Source organism: Mastigoproctus giganteus, chromosome 4 (assembly GCF_048544385.1).
Source record: "Mastigoproctus giganteus isolate SK-2022 chromosome 4, ASM4854438v1, whole genome shotgun sequence".
NCBI classification, from domain to species: domain Eukaryota; kingdom Metazoa; phylum Arthropoda; class Arachnida; order Uropygi; family Thelyphonidae; genus Mastigoproctus; species Mastigoproctus giganteus.
The window spans coordinates 167,937,744-167,956,189 of NC_143578.1; the positions used below are offsets into that span (position 1 = coordinate 167,937,744).

At 39.1% G+C, this 18,446-nt stretch overlaps 1 protein-coding gene across 1 annotated transcript in view; it reads left to right on the forward strand.

Annotated features, from left to right (window-relative positions):
- The window catches only part of LOC150087179 (nose resistant to fluoxetine protein 6-like), a 298,214-nt gene that overhangs the window by 75,049 nt on the left and 204,719 nt on the right, over positions 1-18,446 (forward strand). The window contains exon 3 of the mRNA XM_090372396.1: positions 17,463-17,556. Within this exon, the coding sequence (XP_090228522.1) occupies positions 17,463-17,556 (94 nt within the window). The remainder of the gene's footprint in view (positions 1-17,462; positions 17,557-18,446) is intronic.

Below are 18,446 nucleotides of genomic sequence, written 5' to 3' on the forward strand. Positions count from 1 at the left end.
TCCTAAACTAGATAGACAGGGTCGACTAATTGAAAGCTTTCTAGAGTCGCAAAATCTTACCATACTCAATACTGGTGCACACACTCATATACAACTCCCAACTGGACACACCTCAGCAATAGATCTCTCAATTTGTTCTCCAGTCCTGGTCCCAAGCATAGAGTGGCATGTTTCAAATGATCCTATGGGCAGTGATCACTTTCCAATCATATGCAATTTTTTAATATCAAAGACTCCCTCAAACAAACCCCGCAGGAAATGGAAATTTGTTCGGGCAGACTGGGCAAAATTTTGAACATCAATCTCTCTTGATGAGGAAAAAATCCAGCTCCAGAATATTGATAATGTGACAGACTACATCACGTCACATCTTCTAAAAGTGGCCAAGAAGACAATACCATTATCAAATCCCCCTGGTCGCAAGGATTATAATTACTGGTGGAATGAGGAATGTACAAAAGCAAAGAAAGCAAAAATTAAAGCCTGGAATTTATTTCGGCGATGTCCAACCACAACCAATCTCATTAACTATAAGAAACTAAGAGCAAAAGCACGATTTGTACAAAGGCAAGCCAAGAAAGAATCCTGGACCCGTTTTGCATCGACCTTTAACAGAAACACTGATCAGAAAACTATATGGAAAAAAATTAGACAGTTATCTGGTAAGTTTCCTACTATACCTTCTCCAATTCTCTCCTGGAAAGGACAAGATCTATCCAGTCCCTTAGATATTGCTAATGCTTTGGGCAGTACGTTTGCTGAAATCTCAGCAGCATCAGCTTTTTCTACATCATTCAAACGAATTAAAAACACCAAAGAAAAGCATTCTATAAACTTTCACACTGCCCGCCTCCTTTCATATAACAAACCTCTGAAATACTCTGAACTTTTGCATGCTATTAGAACAGCCCACAATGGTGCTGCAGGGCCAGATGGGATTTATTATGTGATGCTACAACATCTTGATGACAAAGCTTTGCGCTTGCTGCTGGTTTTTTACAATCGTATATTTTCAGAAAATGTTTTTCCAGCTTCCTGGCATCACTCTACTGTTTTGGCACTTCTAAAGCCTGGGAAAGATCCAACCAACCCCCATAGCTATAGACCGATATCTCTCTCAAGCTGCCTCAGCAAAATCTTAGAAAAGATTGTCCACAGAAGACTCGTCTGGATCATTGAGTCAGAACATCTAATGAGCCATAGTCAATATGGCTTTCGTAAAAATAGGTCGTGCTTAGATCTTATGGTCAAGGCTGAATTCGCCATTCGAAATGCCTTCGTTAAACGGGAACATCTTGTAATGGTTTCAATAGACATAGAGAAGGCTTTTGACACCACCTGGCGGCATGGCATACTTGGTGATCTACACGCCCTTGGTCTGCGGGGCAACCTTCCTATATTTATTCAAAACTTCCTATGTACCAGATCGTTTCAAGTTCAGTACCAACATGCTCTCTCTACAACGTTCATGCAGGAAGAGGGTGTTCCACAAGGATCAGTACTGAGTGCCACTCTGTTTTCTCTTAGAATAGATTCTATTACAAGACAGCTTCCAAATTCAATCGAGACTTATCTTTATGCAGATGACCTCTCCATCTCCTACCATTCCCAAAATATGAGATCTATTGAACGGCAGCTTCAGATATCCCTAAATAAAATACAACAGTGGGCTAGCATCAATGGCTATCGGCTCTCGCAGCAGAAAACAGTTGCAATTCATTTTTGTAGGCAGCGCAAACTTCATCCAGATCCCGAACTTCAAATTTCTAATGTCTCCATCCCGGTCACTAATAATATCAGATTTCTAGGATTAATCCTTGACAACAAGTTAAATTTTATAGACCATATTAAAAATGTACGTACTTCCTGTCTAAAAAAGTTAAACATTCTCAAAGCTTTATCCGCCCAAACATGGGGTGCAGATCGTACTTCTCTGCTTCGGCTATACAGGTCATTAATCAGATCCCGCCTTGATTATGGAGCTCCCATCTATGATTCTGCCCGAATGAGCGCATTACGCTGGCTTGATCCCATTCAACACAGTGCTTTGAGGATTGCACTTGGTGCTTTTAGAACGTCGCCCAAACATAGTCTCTATATTGATGCTCATGAGCCTCCATTATCGTTACGTAGAAAAACACTGTTACTAAAGTATGCCGTTAAGATACAAAGCTGTGCCTCGCATCCGATTCAGTCATACTTGTTCAATCCACCACTGGAAAACCTCTTCAGAAATAAACCTAGCATAGTAAAGCCAGCTGGTCTTCGTCTCCTTGAACTGATGGAAGTTTGGAATCTTTCCGTTCATTCCGTACAACAGGTAGCAACCTGCTGTCAACCACCATGGGCTTCTCTTCCTCTGGTGACTTGTGACACTTATCTCTGCCAATGGGGAAAGGGAGTTTTACAAGCATCTAATATCATACAGCTTCATGCAGCTCACACTCAAAGATATAGTGATTTTACCCCAATTTATACAGATGGATCTAAATCTAATTCAAACGTTGGAGCAGCTGCGGTGTTTCCGAATACTGTTATTTCAGTATCACTTCCACCTGAATTCAGTATCTTCTCAGCTGAATTATATGCTATTAAACTGGCCTTACAAAATCTCTGTGCTGATGGATCTTTAAAATCTGTTATCTACACCGATTCGCTTAGTTCAATCACGGCTTTATGTAATTTCTCAGATAAAGTTCACCCTTTTATAGACGAACTTCAAAGTATATTATTAAAAATTGAAGAACGGCATCAACAGGTCATCTTCTGTTGGATTCCAGCACATTCTGGTATTCTGGGCAATGAACTGGCTGATAAAGCTGCAAAAAATCCATCTAGCTTAGACTTAACTAACATCCCTGTTCCGCCGTCAGATTTTGCCTTAACTATTCAAGCTGCCTGCTTGTCAGAATGGACAACAATCTGGCACTCTCAAACAAATAATAAACTCTTTCAATTTAAACATGATCCAAAAATTTGGAGCTCCAGTATCCGTACATCAAGACGAGAAGAAGTAGTCCTGTCAAGGGCAAGAATAGGGCATACCCATCTAACCCATGTTTATTTACTTAGAGGAGACGATCCACCACAGTGTCCACATTGTACTATAAATCTGACTGTTAAACACATACTTATTGACTGCCCCTACTATAGACAAGACAGAACATCAACCCTGCTTTCACTGGTAAATCTTAATAAACCAATAACGTTAGTGAATCTCATAGGTGACAATGCAAATATTTTCGAATTTTTCAACTTTCTGAAGCAGATTGGGCTTTTTAATCTTTTATGATTTTTATAAAAAAAAAAAAAAATTTTTTTCCGATTTCCCTATATAAAAAATGAATAGGCGCATTATAGCCATAGTAGCTTATGCGCCATTAAACCCCCATAACAACAACAACAACCAATCAGAACTGTCCAGCCGAGCAACCGAAGTGTCCAAATTGTAAGGGGGATCATTCCGCCTATTCTAAGAACTGCGAATTCTGGAAAAGAGAAAAGCAGATTCAACGATATAAAGTAGAACAATCCGTCACATACCAAGAAGCTAAGAGAACTGTACTCCCGACTATTTCAAACAGACCTTCCTATGCACAAGTCATAAAGAATCGGCGTACAATAGAGACGCAAACAGATTTCACGATTCTCCCAAAGAAGTGGCCCCGAGTGCCAAGCGATAGTGTCCAAGCGATTTTCCCAAGTGAGATATAGTGCTCTTTCTCAGTGATTTGGTTATATTTACTTTCTAGTGCTTTTCGCATCCTAATTTTTTTGTAAGTGGTTCTGCACTTAACAGATCCTAAGTAAGAACCCAGAAAGGAAAATTACCTTTCTTTTCCTAGTATATTTATTAATTTTTGCACTAACAAACTAACCTCTCCAACCGCTTGGCCACTAGGTGGCACCGCTCCTGCCTCCACGTGGCGGGGCCGGAAATCTGGGAGGAAAAGCTCTCCTCCCAGGGCTAAAAGGAGCAACAATGGACTGTGATACATGTCCACCACTAGAGCCAACAGGCTCTCAACATGTTGAGACCCGGAGAATGGAAGACGATGCCAATCTTCCAAAAAGGATGAAAAAGGATAGTAACAAATCAGAACCACCAGCTTTTCTGATTATACATTCCTTATCGACTCAGCCGCTAAGCAGACTCTCTCCCTTTGTCATGCAGAGATGTCTCGAGAATGCAGCAGGTACACCGAAAATGGTGAAAAGGCTCCAATCAGGAGATCTTTTAATTGAGACTACTCAAGCAAGGCATTCAGAATTTTTACTAAAAATGTCATCTATAAGCGGAATACCAATCAAAGTCTCACCACATAACACCTTGAACTCCTCAAAAGGAGTAATAAGTGAGTGGGATTTGTTGAACGTAACCGAGGAGGAGATAGTCATGGAATTACTGGAACAGAAAGTAACTCAAGCAAGACGAATTATGATAAAGAAGGATGACCAACTTGTTCCCACACGTAATATTATACTGACCTTTAGTACACCGAATTTGCCGACCTCAGTTAAAGCAGGCTACCTAAACTGCCGTATACGCCCATACATTCCAAACCCTCTAAGATGTTTCAAGTGCCAAAAGTTTGGTCACTCCCAGACAACATGCAGAGGCGAAACTACTTGTCCTAACTGCGGATCAAAAAACCATTCACAAACAGAGTGCACTGCAAAGGCTCCGGAATGTCCAAATTGCAAGAATGACCATCCAGCATACTCAAAATCATGCGAATTCTGGAAAACTGAAAAAAGAATACAAAAGTACAAGATCGAGAATAAGGTCACATATCAAGAAGCAAGAAAGCAAATAAATTCAACTATCTCAAAAACCACGTACGCTTCCGTTACACTAAAGTGCCAAGCTGTTTCAACCCAAACTGAGGTATCAATTCCGCCCAATACATCCATTGCAGAATGGGCACGATCTGTGCTATCAACATCTGAACCTACCACCAAACCCGTTCTAGTTGATGAAGTAAGTAATACCCCTATCACAGTTCCGCCTAAAATAAAATCATGTGATAAAATGTCTAATAAATCCCGAAGGCAACAAGCCACTGAATTACAAAAGACAAACTCAAATAGAATGGACTCTGAAAATATAGCTACGCACGATGAAACAGTCCTTGATCTTCATGCAGAAGATGATATGGAGACTGGATTTTCATCAGGTCAAACTGATGATGTAGAAGAGAGTACAGATACCGGACGTCCCAATTTTCCTAGAAAAGATAAAATGAAATATGACCGTCAAAAGCAAACCACTCACAAGAAACAGACAGACTCGTCTTCCCTCCTCAAACCCCGATAATGCAGAACATTGTTCAATGGAATTGTAGAGGTTTACGCAGCAATACCGATGACATCTATGATTTAATCTCCCGATATGGTCCAATAGCCGTTTGTATACAAGAGACTAATCTAACTCCACAAGTAACTCCATCAATCAGAAATTTTACATTTTACAGAAAAGATAGAAACTCCTCACTATCTGCACGTGGAGGCGTCGCCATTCTAGTTGACTGTAAAATACCTTCTAGAAACATTCCGCTTCAAACCCACTTAGAAGCTATTGCTGTACGTGTATCAGTTGGGCAAATTCTAACCCTTGTATCCCTGTACCTTCCACCTAACAAGATGTGCACGTTTAAAGAATTAGAAGACCTCATAAGACAAATACCACCACCTTTTTGTATCCTTGGTGATTTCAATGCTCATCATCCATTGTGGGGATCAGACCACATGGACAATAGAGGACACTTGATCGAGACGATACTGGACCAACTGAATCCAACATTACTGAACACTGGTGAAAATACTTATACACACCTTCCCTCTGGATCTATGTCAGCAATTGATCTAACTCTCTGTTCCCCCATATTATATCCCAGTATAGAATGGACAGTATTAAACGACCCACATAATAGTGACCACTTTCCAATCATATGCAGAATCCAAACGCTTCAAACATCATACCCTGATAACCGCTCAAAATGGAAATTCTCCAGAGCAGATTGGGAAAAGTTTTCAAACCGTATTTCTTTTGATAGCCAATTGATCAGACTACAACCCATTGATGATGTCACAAAGCATATTACCAGGCAAATACTGACCATTGCCTCTGAAGCAATACCTCAAGCCTCCACATGTAAACACAAAAACCTTAAACACTGGTGGAATGAAGCTTGTACCAATGCCAAAAAGGAAAAAAATAAAGCTTGGAACCTGTTCCGGAAGTTCCCAACTACCAACAACCTAATTCAATATAAAAGACTAAAGTCAAAAGCTAGACAAATTAGAAAAAAAGCCAAGAAGGAATCATGGATACAGTTTGCCTCCACTATCACAAAGGATACTAACAGTCGTCTAATCTGGAAAAAGATTCGGCAATTAAATGGGAAATATCTACCTCTTCCTTCTCCCATCTTAATCAAAAATGGACAGGAAATTTCTTCTGAAGAAGAAATAGCTAACGTCCTTGCAGAGAATTTCTACCAAACATCTGCCACATCAGCATATGACAACTCCTTTCTGAAAATCAAAACTTCGGCGGAAAGGTACAAAATAAAATTCCATACTACCCAATATATTGCCTATAATCAACCGTTTAACCTATTTGAACTGCAAACAGCATTAAATAGATCACCCAACAGTGCAGCTGGACCTGATGGTATATATTATGCAATGCTGAAACATATAAACAGTACGGCATTGAATTTACTATTAATTTTCTATAATCGGATTTTTCTTGAAGGTACATATCCATCTTCCTGGCATCATTCCATCATTTTAGCCTTTCCTAAACCAGGAAAAGATCACTCACTTCCAGAAAATTACCGACCTATTTCTCTAACCAGCTGCCTAAGTAAAATCCTAGAAAGAATGATACACAGAAGGCTTACCTGGGTTCTTGAAACTAAAGCACTGATGAACAACAATCAGTTTGGTTTTCGACAGAACAGATGCACTTTGGATCTAATGGTGAAAGCCGAGACTAACATCCGCAATGCTTACGTCAAAAATGAACATCTTGTAATGGTAAGTCTCGATATAGAAAAGGCTTTCGACACTACCTGGAGGTATGGCATATTGAGAGAACTTCATTCCATAGGATTGCGAGGGCACTTACCAGAATTCATTAGAAATTTTCTTCAACACAGAACCTTTCAGGTCCGCTATCAATCTGTACTTTCTCGTTCCTACACTCAGGAGGAGGGTGTCCCGCAGGGATCAGTACTGAGCTCTACCCTCTTCTCACTTAGACTGAACACCATAACATACAACATCCCAAGTACTGTAGAACTATATATGTATGCTGATGATCTAACTATATCTTGTCGTTCACAAAATATTCATACCATTGAAAGACAGCTGCAACTCTCCATAAATAAGTTGGAGGCATGGACAATGCAGAATGGATATCGACTATCAGATCAAAAAACTATTGCAGTTCACTTTTGCAAAAAACGTAAACTACACCCGGAACCGGAACTCAGATTAAAAAACCATTTGATCCCTCTCACCAGTAATCTTCGTTTCTTAGGCTTAATATTGGACAACAAACTGAACTTCATTCCACATATCACATACCTCCGAACTGTTTGTCTAAAGAAACTTAATATACTTAGGTCCATTTCTGCTATGACATGGGGAGCAGATAGATACACTCTGTTACATTTGTATCGTGCTATTATCAGATCTCGTTTAGACTACGGTGCTATCGTATATGATTCAGCTAGGAAAAGTGCACTAATCAGACTTAATACCATCCAACACAGTGCCCTTCGTACTGCCCTTGGCGCATTTAGAACATCCCCTGTTCAGAGTCTGTATGTAGAGGCACACGAACCTCCACTTCACCTTCGAAGGAAAATGTTGCTTCTAAATTATGCAGCTAAAATTCAAAGCCTTCCAGACCATCCCGTTCAACCGTTGCTTTCCAATCCTGAGTGGACAGCTTTCTATAACAGTAAACCGACTGAAAATAGACCAACTGGTATTAGATTAAAAGATTTGCTTCACACCTGGAATATTGATTATGATAACATACTTCAAGAGAGCGATATTCCTGACCCACCCTGGTCTGTAAATCTTGCTCATTGTGATACCCACTTTCAGCAGTGGGGAAAAAACTCCCTGGCAGATGAAAATATCAAACAACTACATAAAGAACATGCCCTAAACAATATACAAAGCTGCCAAATATATACAGATGGCTCAAAAACAGATTCTGCCGTTGGTGCCGCAGCTGTCTTTCCCTCCTTTACAGTCTCCATATCACTACCAGTTGAATGCAGCAGTTATACTGCTGAGTTATATGCAATCAAACTAGCCTTACAGAATATTAGCCCACTCCACAATGCTAGCAGTATAATATACACTGATTCATTGAGTGCAGTGTCTGCTTTGGGCAATCAATTTTCAACATCACAACCAATCAAAAAACAAATCATTTGCTGTTTAAACCACCTACAAAGTAGGAATCATTCAGTGAAATTCTGCTGGATCCCAGGGCATTCTGGTATCTTAGGCAATGAGAGAGCAGATCAGGCAGCCAAAAAACCAAACAGTACAACACCAGAAAATTACCAAATACCATACAGAGATTATTTGAAGCATATTAAAAAAGTCTGTATGTTTCAGTGGACAGAAATATGGAAGGCACAAAGTAATAACAAGTTGCTCCAAATCAAAGAAGAACCAGCCTTATGGATTTCCAGCTTCAGACAAAATAGACAGGAGGAAGTTATACTAGCAAGACTAAGAATTGGACATACGCACCTAACCCATATGTTTCTACTCATGGGGGATGACCCACCTCGATGCACACATTGTTCACTACCGCTTACAGTCAAGCATATACTTTTAGATTGTCCTCACTATTCTCCTTTCAGAAGAATTTTCCACTCTCAATCACAACTGCAAGAACCGTTATCTCTTAACCACATGATTGGCAATAGTGCTAACCTAGCTACACTCTATACATTTCTGAAGCAAATACATATATATGAATTCCTCTAATACCAAAATGGAACACATTATATGATTTAGGATAATAATATAGGATCTGGCACATTTTGGCCTTAGCTGCCCTTGTGCCCTTAAACTCCAATACCAATACCAAAATACCAATCTCCCAAAGAAGTCTATTTCGGACTGGGCACGAGGTCTACTTATCACATCCCAGCCAAAACAAAAAGAGAAAGTTACAAACACACCACTATCTGTACCTCCAATTGCAAAACACACAGAAACAAAAGCCACAGAAAAACGTAATATCATAAGCCAGAAGCCAACGGAACAAATGGATACAGAATCGACCAATCAAGCAGAGGAATCAGTACTAGAGATTTTTGCGGAAGAAGAGATGGATACCGGCAAACCATATTTTCCAAAGGAAAAACATAAACTTGAAAAGCTTAAAGCAACAGCTAAGAAACAGTCTGACACTTTCTCCAAAACCAAATAATGGGGATTATAATCCGATGGAACTGCAGAGGTTTCCGCACTAATATACATGATATATATGATCTGATTGCACAGCATACCCCGCTGTGTCTTTGCCTGCAAGAAAAATATCTGAGACCTCAAGGCTCTCCCACAGTAAAGAACTATATCACATACCGTAAAGACAGAGTAACAGGCGGCACGACCCATGGAGGTGTGGCAATTTTGGTAAATTCACACATTCCTTCCCAAGTTTTTCCAATAAACACAACCCTTGAGGCGGTTGCAGTACGCATAGCCATTAAATCTCTCATAACCATTATAACAATTTATGTTCCCCCAAACCAAGAATTACAACAACAAGACTTAGAAGATATATTAACTCAGTTACCTCCATCCTTCTGTATACTGGGAGACCTCAACGGAAACAGTCCTGTGTGGGGAAACACAGCCGTAGACCGGAGAGGAAAACAGATCGAAAAATGGATAGAACAGAATGACTTATCCCTGTTGAATGATGGCACACATACATACACGCATCTTCCATCGGGAAACAGCACAGATATCGACCTATCGTTATGCTCTCCAACATTATTTCCAATACTTGATTGGTCTGTACACAGTGATCCTCTCAGCAGCGTTTACTATCCAATAATCATTTCCATGATATCAGGAACCACATGTCAGTCACGTAGAAATCCCGAATGGAAAGTAAATGAAGCGGATTGGGAAAAGCGCAAAATTAGATGCAGATATTAGCAAGCAAAAACCGTTAGATGCAGCAGTACAATATGTAACAAATAAACTAATCCAAGCTGCTGAGCAGACTTTTCCAAAAACATCACCACACCTTCCAACACATCCAAAATCATGGTGGAATGAAGAATGTTTACACTCTAAAAGAGAGAGAAATAAAACCTGGAATAATTTCCGAAGATGTCCCACTACAGAGAACCTAGTATTATTCAAAAAGGCACGAGCGCAAGCCAGGTATGTTAGAAGAGCCAGTAGCAAAGCATCCTGGATAAAATTTGCATCCACTTTAACAAGTCCCACAACATCTCAAACTGTCTGGAATAAAATCAGCAAAATGAATGGCAGATACCAGATTAATCCACCTCCAATCCTAAACTGGAATGGACAAATCACCGCACAGCCTTCAGAAATAGCCAATGCACTGGGCGAAACCTTTGCCAAAACATCAGCAACCACATCATATACTCCTAATTTTCAAATATACAAGGCAAAAAAAGAAAAACACAAACTGAATTTTTCCACAAGAAATGACGAACAGTACAACCTTCCGTTAACTTTCTATGAATTAAAAACAGCTCTGTCGCAGACAAAGCAAAACGCTGTAGGACCAGATCAAATTCACTACATGATGATAAAGGAACTTGACCACCAATCCCAAATGGCATTACTTGAACTGTTCAACAAAATCTTTCTAGAAAACCAGCTTCCAGATAGTTGGCATCATGCAATAATTCTGGCTTTCCTAAAACCGGGAAAGGATCTTTCTAATCCATGCAACTACCGTCCAATTGCTTTACCAAGTTGCCTAGGTAAAGTTATGGAAAAAATCATCAACGCTCGTTTAATGTGGTATTTGAACAGTAATAATCTTCTCGACCCGGCACAGCATGGTTTGAGGAAAAATTGCTCAAGACTAGACCTACTTATAAAATTAGAAAACAGTATACGGAATGCCTTCATCCGAAAGGAACATCACGTCATGATCTGCTTTGATATAGAAAAAGCTTACGATACGGCATGGCGTTATGGAATCCTTCAAAACCTATACCTCCTTGGTTTACGTGGACATGTTCCTAAATATATCCAAAATTTCTTGCAACACAGGACATTTCAAGTTAGGCTGCAGACAATCCTTTCAAAGGTTTTCATCCAAGAAGAAGGAGTGCCTCAGAGGTCTGTGCTTAGCACTACCCTGTTCGCTTTTAAAATAAATACAATAACCGAGCACATTCCAAGAATCGTTGACGCAGCTTTATACGTTGACGATTTCAGCATTTCCTCTCACTTTCAGAATATGCGAAGTATAGAACGGCAGCTACAAGGAACAATAAACAAAATAAGCAAATGGGCTCAAACAAATGGCTTCCGGATTTCCACACAAAACACCGCGTGTATACACTTCTGTAGAAAACGAAACCTACACCCTGATCCTGAATTGAAACTTGACGGACATATTATCCCAGTAGTACCAAGCATAAGATACTTAGGACTTCTTTTGGATAAGAAACTAACATTCCTTGATCACATTAAACAACTCAGGCTTTCTTGCTTAAAGAAATTAAACAATCTCAAAGTTCTTTCCGCAACAACTTGGGGAGCAGATCGATATACACTTCTCAAACTTTATCGATCTATAGTTCGTGCCAAACTAGATTATGGAGCAGCTGTTTACGACTCGGCTAAACCAAGTGTTTTGAGATGGTTAGACCCCATACACCACAGTGCACTCCGTATAGCATTCGGCGCTTTTCGAACTTCACCTATACAAAGCCTTTATGCAGAAGCCCATGAACCTTCATTACAGCTTAGACGACAGAACTTGTTATTGCACTATGCTGTCAAGATAAAATCTATCAGTGATCATCCAAATAGAGATTTTCTGTTTTCATATAACTGGGAAAACATATACCAAGCCCATCCACGGATGAATCGACCTGCCAACCTCCGTCTGAAAGATTTACTACTAAGCCGAGAGCTTGATTATGACAACATAGCTACTGCAATTGCACAGACCATTCCACCATGGTGCATAGTTCAAGCCATATATGATATGTTTTTTCAAACCTGGGGGAAAACAACTCTATCCAGAAAAAACTACCAGCAGTTATATGCAGCATACAAAGAACAATATCCACATCACACTTTCATATATACAGATGCATATATGAAAATATATACAGATGTATATATTTTCATATATACATTTTCATATATAAATCAGAGACCTGTGTAGGAGCTGCAATTCATTTTGAGGATCGTACCTTCATCCAACAACTCCCAAAAGAATGCAATATTTTTACTGCTGAATTACAAGCCATTTCAATGGCTATAAACCAAATCAAACATAAACAGATAGCAAACCGCTTTATTTTCACGGACTCGCTTAGCTCTGTTACTGCCTTGCAGAACGCAAATACCAAAGGACACCCAATCCTACAACATATCCAATTTTCAGTATCAAAGGTATTACAAAGAAATCACAATCTCAGATTCTGCTCTACTACGTTTATATCGCCTTCTCATTCGGTCTAAGCTAGACTATGGTGCCCCAGTCTATGACTCGGCAAGACCTAGTGTACTGAGATGGCTCGACCCGGTACATCACTGCGCACTCCGTTTAGCCCTTGGAGCTTTCCGCACCTAACCCGTGCAGAGCCTGTACGCTGAAGCTCAAGAACCTCCTCTGCAAATCAGAAGACAAAATCAATTACTCTCTTACGCAGCTAAAATAAAATCCTTACCAGACCACCCTCTACAGAAAACTCTTTTTACTTCTGAATGGGAACAACATTATCACCAACAACAAAGAATCAATAAACCTGCGAATGTGAGATTAAAAAACCTTCTTCTCAGTAGAGAGCTTAACCTGGATAACATAATCCCACTGACGAAGCAGTCTACCCCACCATGGATAATCCGACAACCTTTATGCGACTTTTCCTTCCACATTTGGAGCAAACAAACCCTTTCTCATATAAACTGAACATACTCAGAGCTTTATCTGCAGTGTCTTGGAGAGCAGACCGTACATCTTTGCTTCTGCTATATAGAGCATTGATCAGATCCCGTTTGGATTATGGTGCTCCAATCTACGATTCTGCCCGAAAGAGTACACTACGCTGGTTGGACCCTATACAGCATAGTGCATTGCGGATTGCCCTCGGCGCATTCAGGACATCTCCTACCCATAGTTTATATATTGAAGCACATGAGCTCCCTCTTTGTCTCCGCAGGAAAACACAATTCTTAAGTATGCAGCCCGAATACAAAATTGCTGTCATCATCCTATTCAGCTATACCTCTTTAATCCACCACTTGAAAACCTCTATAGAAATAAACCCAGTAAAATAAGACCGGCAGGCTTACGCCTCATTGAATTAATGCAGAGTTGGAATGTTTAAATTTTCAACAGACAACACTTAATGAATTACTCCCAACCGCCATGGATTCTGCCTCCTCAGTTATATTTCGATACTTATCTTGACAAATGGGGAAAGAATCGTCTACCAACACTCAATATGAAACAACTCCATGCAAGCCATATTCAGAAATACGTCGATTTTCTGCCTATATATACTGATGGCTCCAAATCACATCTTTTTTCAGAAGAATTTTCCACTCTCAATCACAACTACAAGAACCGTTATCACTTAACCACATGATTGGCAATAGTGCTGACCTAGCTACACTCTATACAATTCTGAAGAAAATACATATATGTGAATTCCTATGATGCCAAAATAGAACATATTATATTACCTTAGAATAATAATGTAGGACCTGGCACATTTTGGCCTTAGCTGCCCTTGTGCCTTTAAACACCAATACCAATACCAATACCAATACCAAATCACATTCAGCCGTTGGAGCAGCAGCCGTAGTATTTCCTTCTACAATCATTTCTGCTTCCCTTTCACCTGAGTATAGCAGCTTCTCTGCAGAACGTCATGCAATAAAGTTAGCTTTAGAAAACCTGAATCCCTACCCATCTCTAAAAAAATTGTATACATTGGCTCTCTAAGCTCAATTACAGCAATACAAAACTTTTCTTACAAAGTTCATCCTATTTTAAACCAAATCAGAAGCCTCTTATTAAAAATTGAGGAACGTCATCAATCAGTGACCTTTTGCTGGATCCCTGCCCATTCGGGGATAAAAGGGAATGAACTGGCTGACAAAACTGCCAAATATCCATCAACTTATGATTTAAGACTTGCTCCTATTCCTCCGTAGCCGAGTGGTCAGGAACGGGAGTGCAGTAGCACACGCTCTTTGAGTAGACCGGGGTTCAAGCCCCTGACTGCTGAATACGGTCGATCTGCCAACCCGCACTGGATAATCGTGGCAGATTATGGTCCATTTCCCTCGGCATGAATTGTTGAAGAGGCTACCATCCTGCAGTGGCTTAATAATGGCTGCACTTTACCTTTTTTTTACCTATTCCAATCTATGACTATAATCATATCATACAAACAACATGTCTTGCACTGTGGAAAGAGGTATGGCCCACCCAAACCAATAATAAACTTTATCAGTTGAAACAGGATCCACAGCTTTGGCGCTCTAGCACCAAAACAGTACGAAGAGAAAAAGTAGTGCTTGCACGATCACGGATAGGACATACATATCTGACTCACCTCCATCTACTTATAGGAGAGGATCCTCCTCAATGTCCGCACTTTTCCTCGCACTTATCACCCAAACACATTCTCATTGACTGCCCTCACTATGATAAGGACAGAATATCCATCCTCCTTTCCCTAAAAAATCTTCCTGAACCGAAGACATTAAAACATATTATTGGTGACGATGCAAACATCAATGAATTCTTCTCTTTTTTGAAAAAAATTGGAATGTATCATAAATTCTAAAACATCACTCTTTATAAAACATAAATTGATTATATCTGATATTTGATTTTTATCATTTCCCTATGAATAGGCGCATTATAGCCCCAGCAGCTCGTGCGCCATTAAACCCCCATCACTCACGAGCAATGGGCAGTGGAAAATGGTTGATCAGGTGCCGGCCTTTGATTTGGAGGAGTTTCCATATTGTTGGGATTAATAGCATCTTTTTCCTTCTGCATGTGCTAGACACTAAGTGGGATAATTTTATGAAGTCAAAAAGTCATTTTTCATACCCTGATGAAAAGGACAATCGTTAATTGACAGCTGCACAGCACTTTTAGTAACAGTCACTTCTCTGCAAAAGTAAGTGTTCTTGTACTCCCACGGATTGGATAAGAAGCATTTTCTTTAACCTTTAGTTCATTTACTGCAGCAGTGTTTCCAAGGGCTTTGTTAGCTGGCGTCAATGCTGAAGCAGAATTACCCATTATTTTTAAGATAACATTAACAGACATAAACATCTCATTTCATGAAGCAATCAGCCATATTCTCAATGGCAAGGTTTTTTGCATGGACAGGCCACAAGTAAACTACAAAGGTGAAGCCTGCAATCAAGCGATGACAGTCCAGCCTACGCAGGGTCAGAAAAGAGAAATAGTTCTTGCTCGGATTTGTATAAGATAGTCATCCGCCACTTTCTTTTTTTGCTGAAGGCGAACGACCCTCCTATGTATGAGAACTATGAAACTGTTTTAACCATTCATCATATTTTTATCGAATGTCCAGTTTCTACAAAGGAACGTTTTATTACTTTTCATAGTTTGTCTAAACAGTTTACACTTAGCCAGATTTTAGATGACACGTAATGTCTTTTGTTTTTGACTTTTTACAGTTTAAATCTATAATAAAACTGCCTTGAATTTCTTCATTAATATTGTTTCATATATATTTATATTTTCCCACATGGTAACCCCTGTTATTAGGTCATAAAACATAAATATTTATTGGTTTTTATTTTTGACCAGGCATATTAGACGCTATTAGCAACAGAGCAACTAACTCTAGTTTGCTAGAGCAATGGCCTTAGACGCCATTGCTCTAGAAAACAATAACTCATTCAACCAAAGCTATATAACTAGGGAAAAGGAGGTACACCATGGGGGGGGGGGTCAATCAGAAACTCCATTGCTGTTCACAGAACTCAACTGATTTCCTACATAGTTACAACGATTGTTTAAAATTCGAATTCTCTGTTGGATCAGCAGCTATCTTCCCGAACAATATCATCGCATCAAATTCCCCTTGAATGCAGCAGATATTCATGCAAAAGAACTTTTGCATGAATATCTGCTGCATACTTTCAGTAATATTCAAGCCATGTAATATCATAAGCGTATGTTATACAGCGACTTCGTAAATAACTCAAAAGCTGTGATATGTTTAAAATATAGATCTCGTCCAATTTTCTGCCAGGTTCGCAAAAAGTTCTGCACTCTTTTTTTTTTTTCAAACGGATTTGGAAGTTCGGTTCTGTTTGATTCCCAGTCATATAGGATTGGTTAGTTGATTTGGTGTTTAATGGATCTTTTGCAGCTGAGGCCATAATGCACAAAGTCAAAATAAAGGCAATAATAAATAGTTTCGGCAGCCTATAAAACAGCTAGTCATATAGGAATTAAAAAGTGAGGTAGAAGATGAAGGCTAAATCAGTTTGCTCTCTGAGTGGACATAATTTTTAAACCTATATACAGACTATAGACCTTTTATTCATCGTCATGCTTTGAACATTGGCAAACATTATAGCATCCACAACACACAAACAAACTTTAGCAAATTAAACCTGTGATTATGCCATGGTCCTCCAGTCTACGCAAGACACGGAAAGAAGATATTACTCTTACTTGAATCTATATTGGGAGTACCCACTTGACACACCTATTGAGGACCGCCGAACCCTACCCCATGCGACAATTGCAAATGTGTTTTTACTATTAAGCATATTCTTTTATATTTGTCTTAGCCATTATATATTTAGCCAGACTATAACTTATGATGATAATGTACCTGATATTTTTAGATTTTCAAAGAGAACCAATTCATACTACTCTAGTTAACTGTATTTCAATTAATCATATACTGTTGCTATATACCTTCTCATTAGCTTTTAATCTTTGACATACGATCTGACAACTTTTTGGTGTAGAATATTGATCCTTTTATCTGTATAACAGCCTGAACTTGGCGCACTATGGCGCTAGATGCCGATATGCCATTAACATCCAAATATCTATTTGCTAATGAATATAATTAATTTCTAATTCCAATAAATTTATTTTTATGTTCTTTCTTTTAAAAAATTATTATTATAAATTTAAATTAATTTGTGTTTTTGTCTTTTAACAGGCGAGGCGCTTAGAATTAAAGAATTCATGAGAGATTTCGCATTTCAGGCTATTGCGAATGCTACATTTTCAGTGACCAGTTTCTTCTTCTTAGGGTAAAGTATTTTCTTCATTCATTCCTTTTAGTAAAATACATTAATTTAATTTGCTTTTTTATTTACTAAGAATTTGAATCTATTTTTATATTCAATTCTTAATCAGTATTATAAACGCGTTTTAAATACACGACTATTTCTTAAATAAAGTTAATTTTGCTAAATTTTAAATACATTTCGTAACTTTTTTTTTTAATTTTAGATTACAATAAAAGAAATAATGAGCAGGGTGCACAGTGCCAAGTGATGTTGACTGCACAATATCTTGTACGATTATCTAGCGCGAGTACTTTTTTCTTCACGAAAATTTTTCATTTGAAAAGTACTAGAAGTGTTGGTTGGTTGTTGTAGGATTTTAGACGCATCAGCGAATTAAGCATATTGCGCAGTACATAATATTTCTGCAAGCTGCGTGTGCTCTATGGTCGATTTTCTGTTTGCTGGACGCAAAACACGAGTTTCCATGCGAAATACCATGCTACTCTTCACCCGAGACTGACTAACTCAGCCACGTTGTGAAAATTTCCCATAAAATTCCTCTCCTCATTGATGAGAAGCGAACTTGGGTCTTTTCCACCTGGTGTGAGAAGGATGGTGATTATAAAATCTATGGTACCAGATGGGTATTTTATCCCGCATAGGGCTGCTTCTCAACGTTGGTTCAACTCCTCCATGGTACTGTGGCGATCCAAAGCTCAGTAAAAGGCCCAGAAGTTCTTAAAGTGAAAATTTTGTGTTGTGTATATTGTTAGGTCGAAGTATTGTTACTGACCACTTTTGTTCAGTAACATTATAAAAAGTAATTATCTGTACCTATTGTAACCGGACTGTGAGGCCCCGAGTGCCACGCGATAGTTCCCAAGCGATATTTCTAGTGCGGTGCTCTAGCG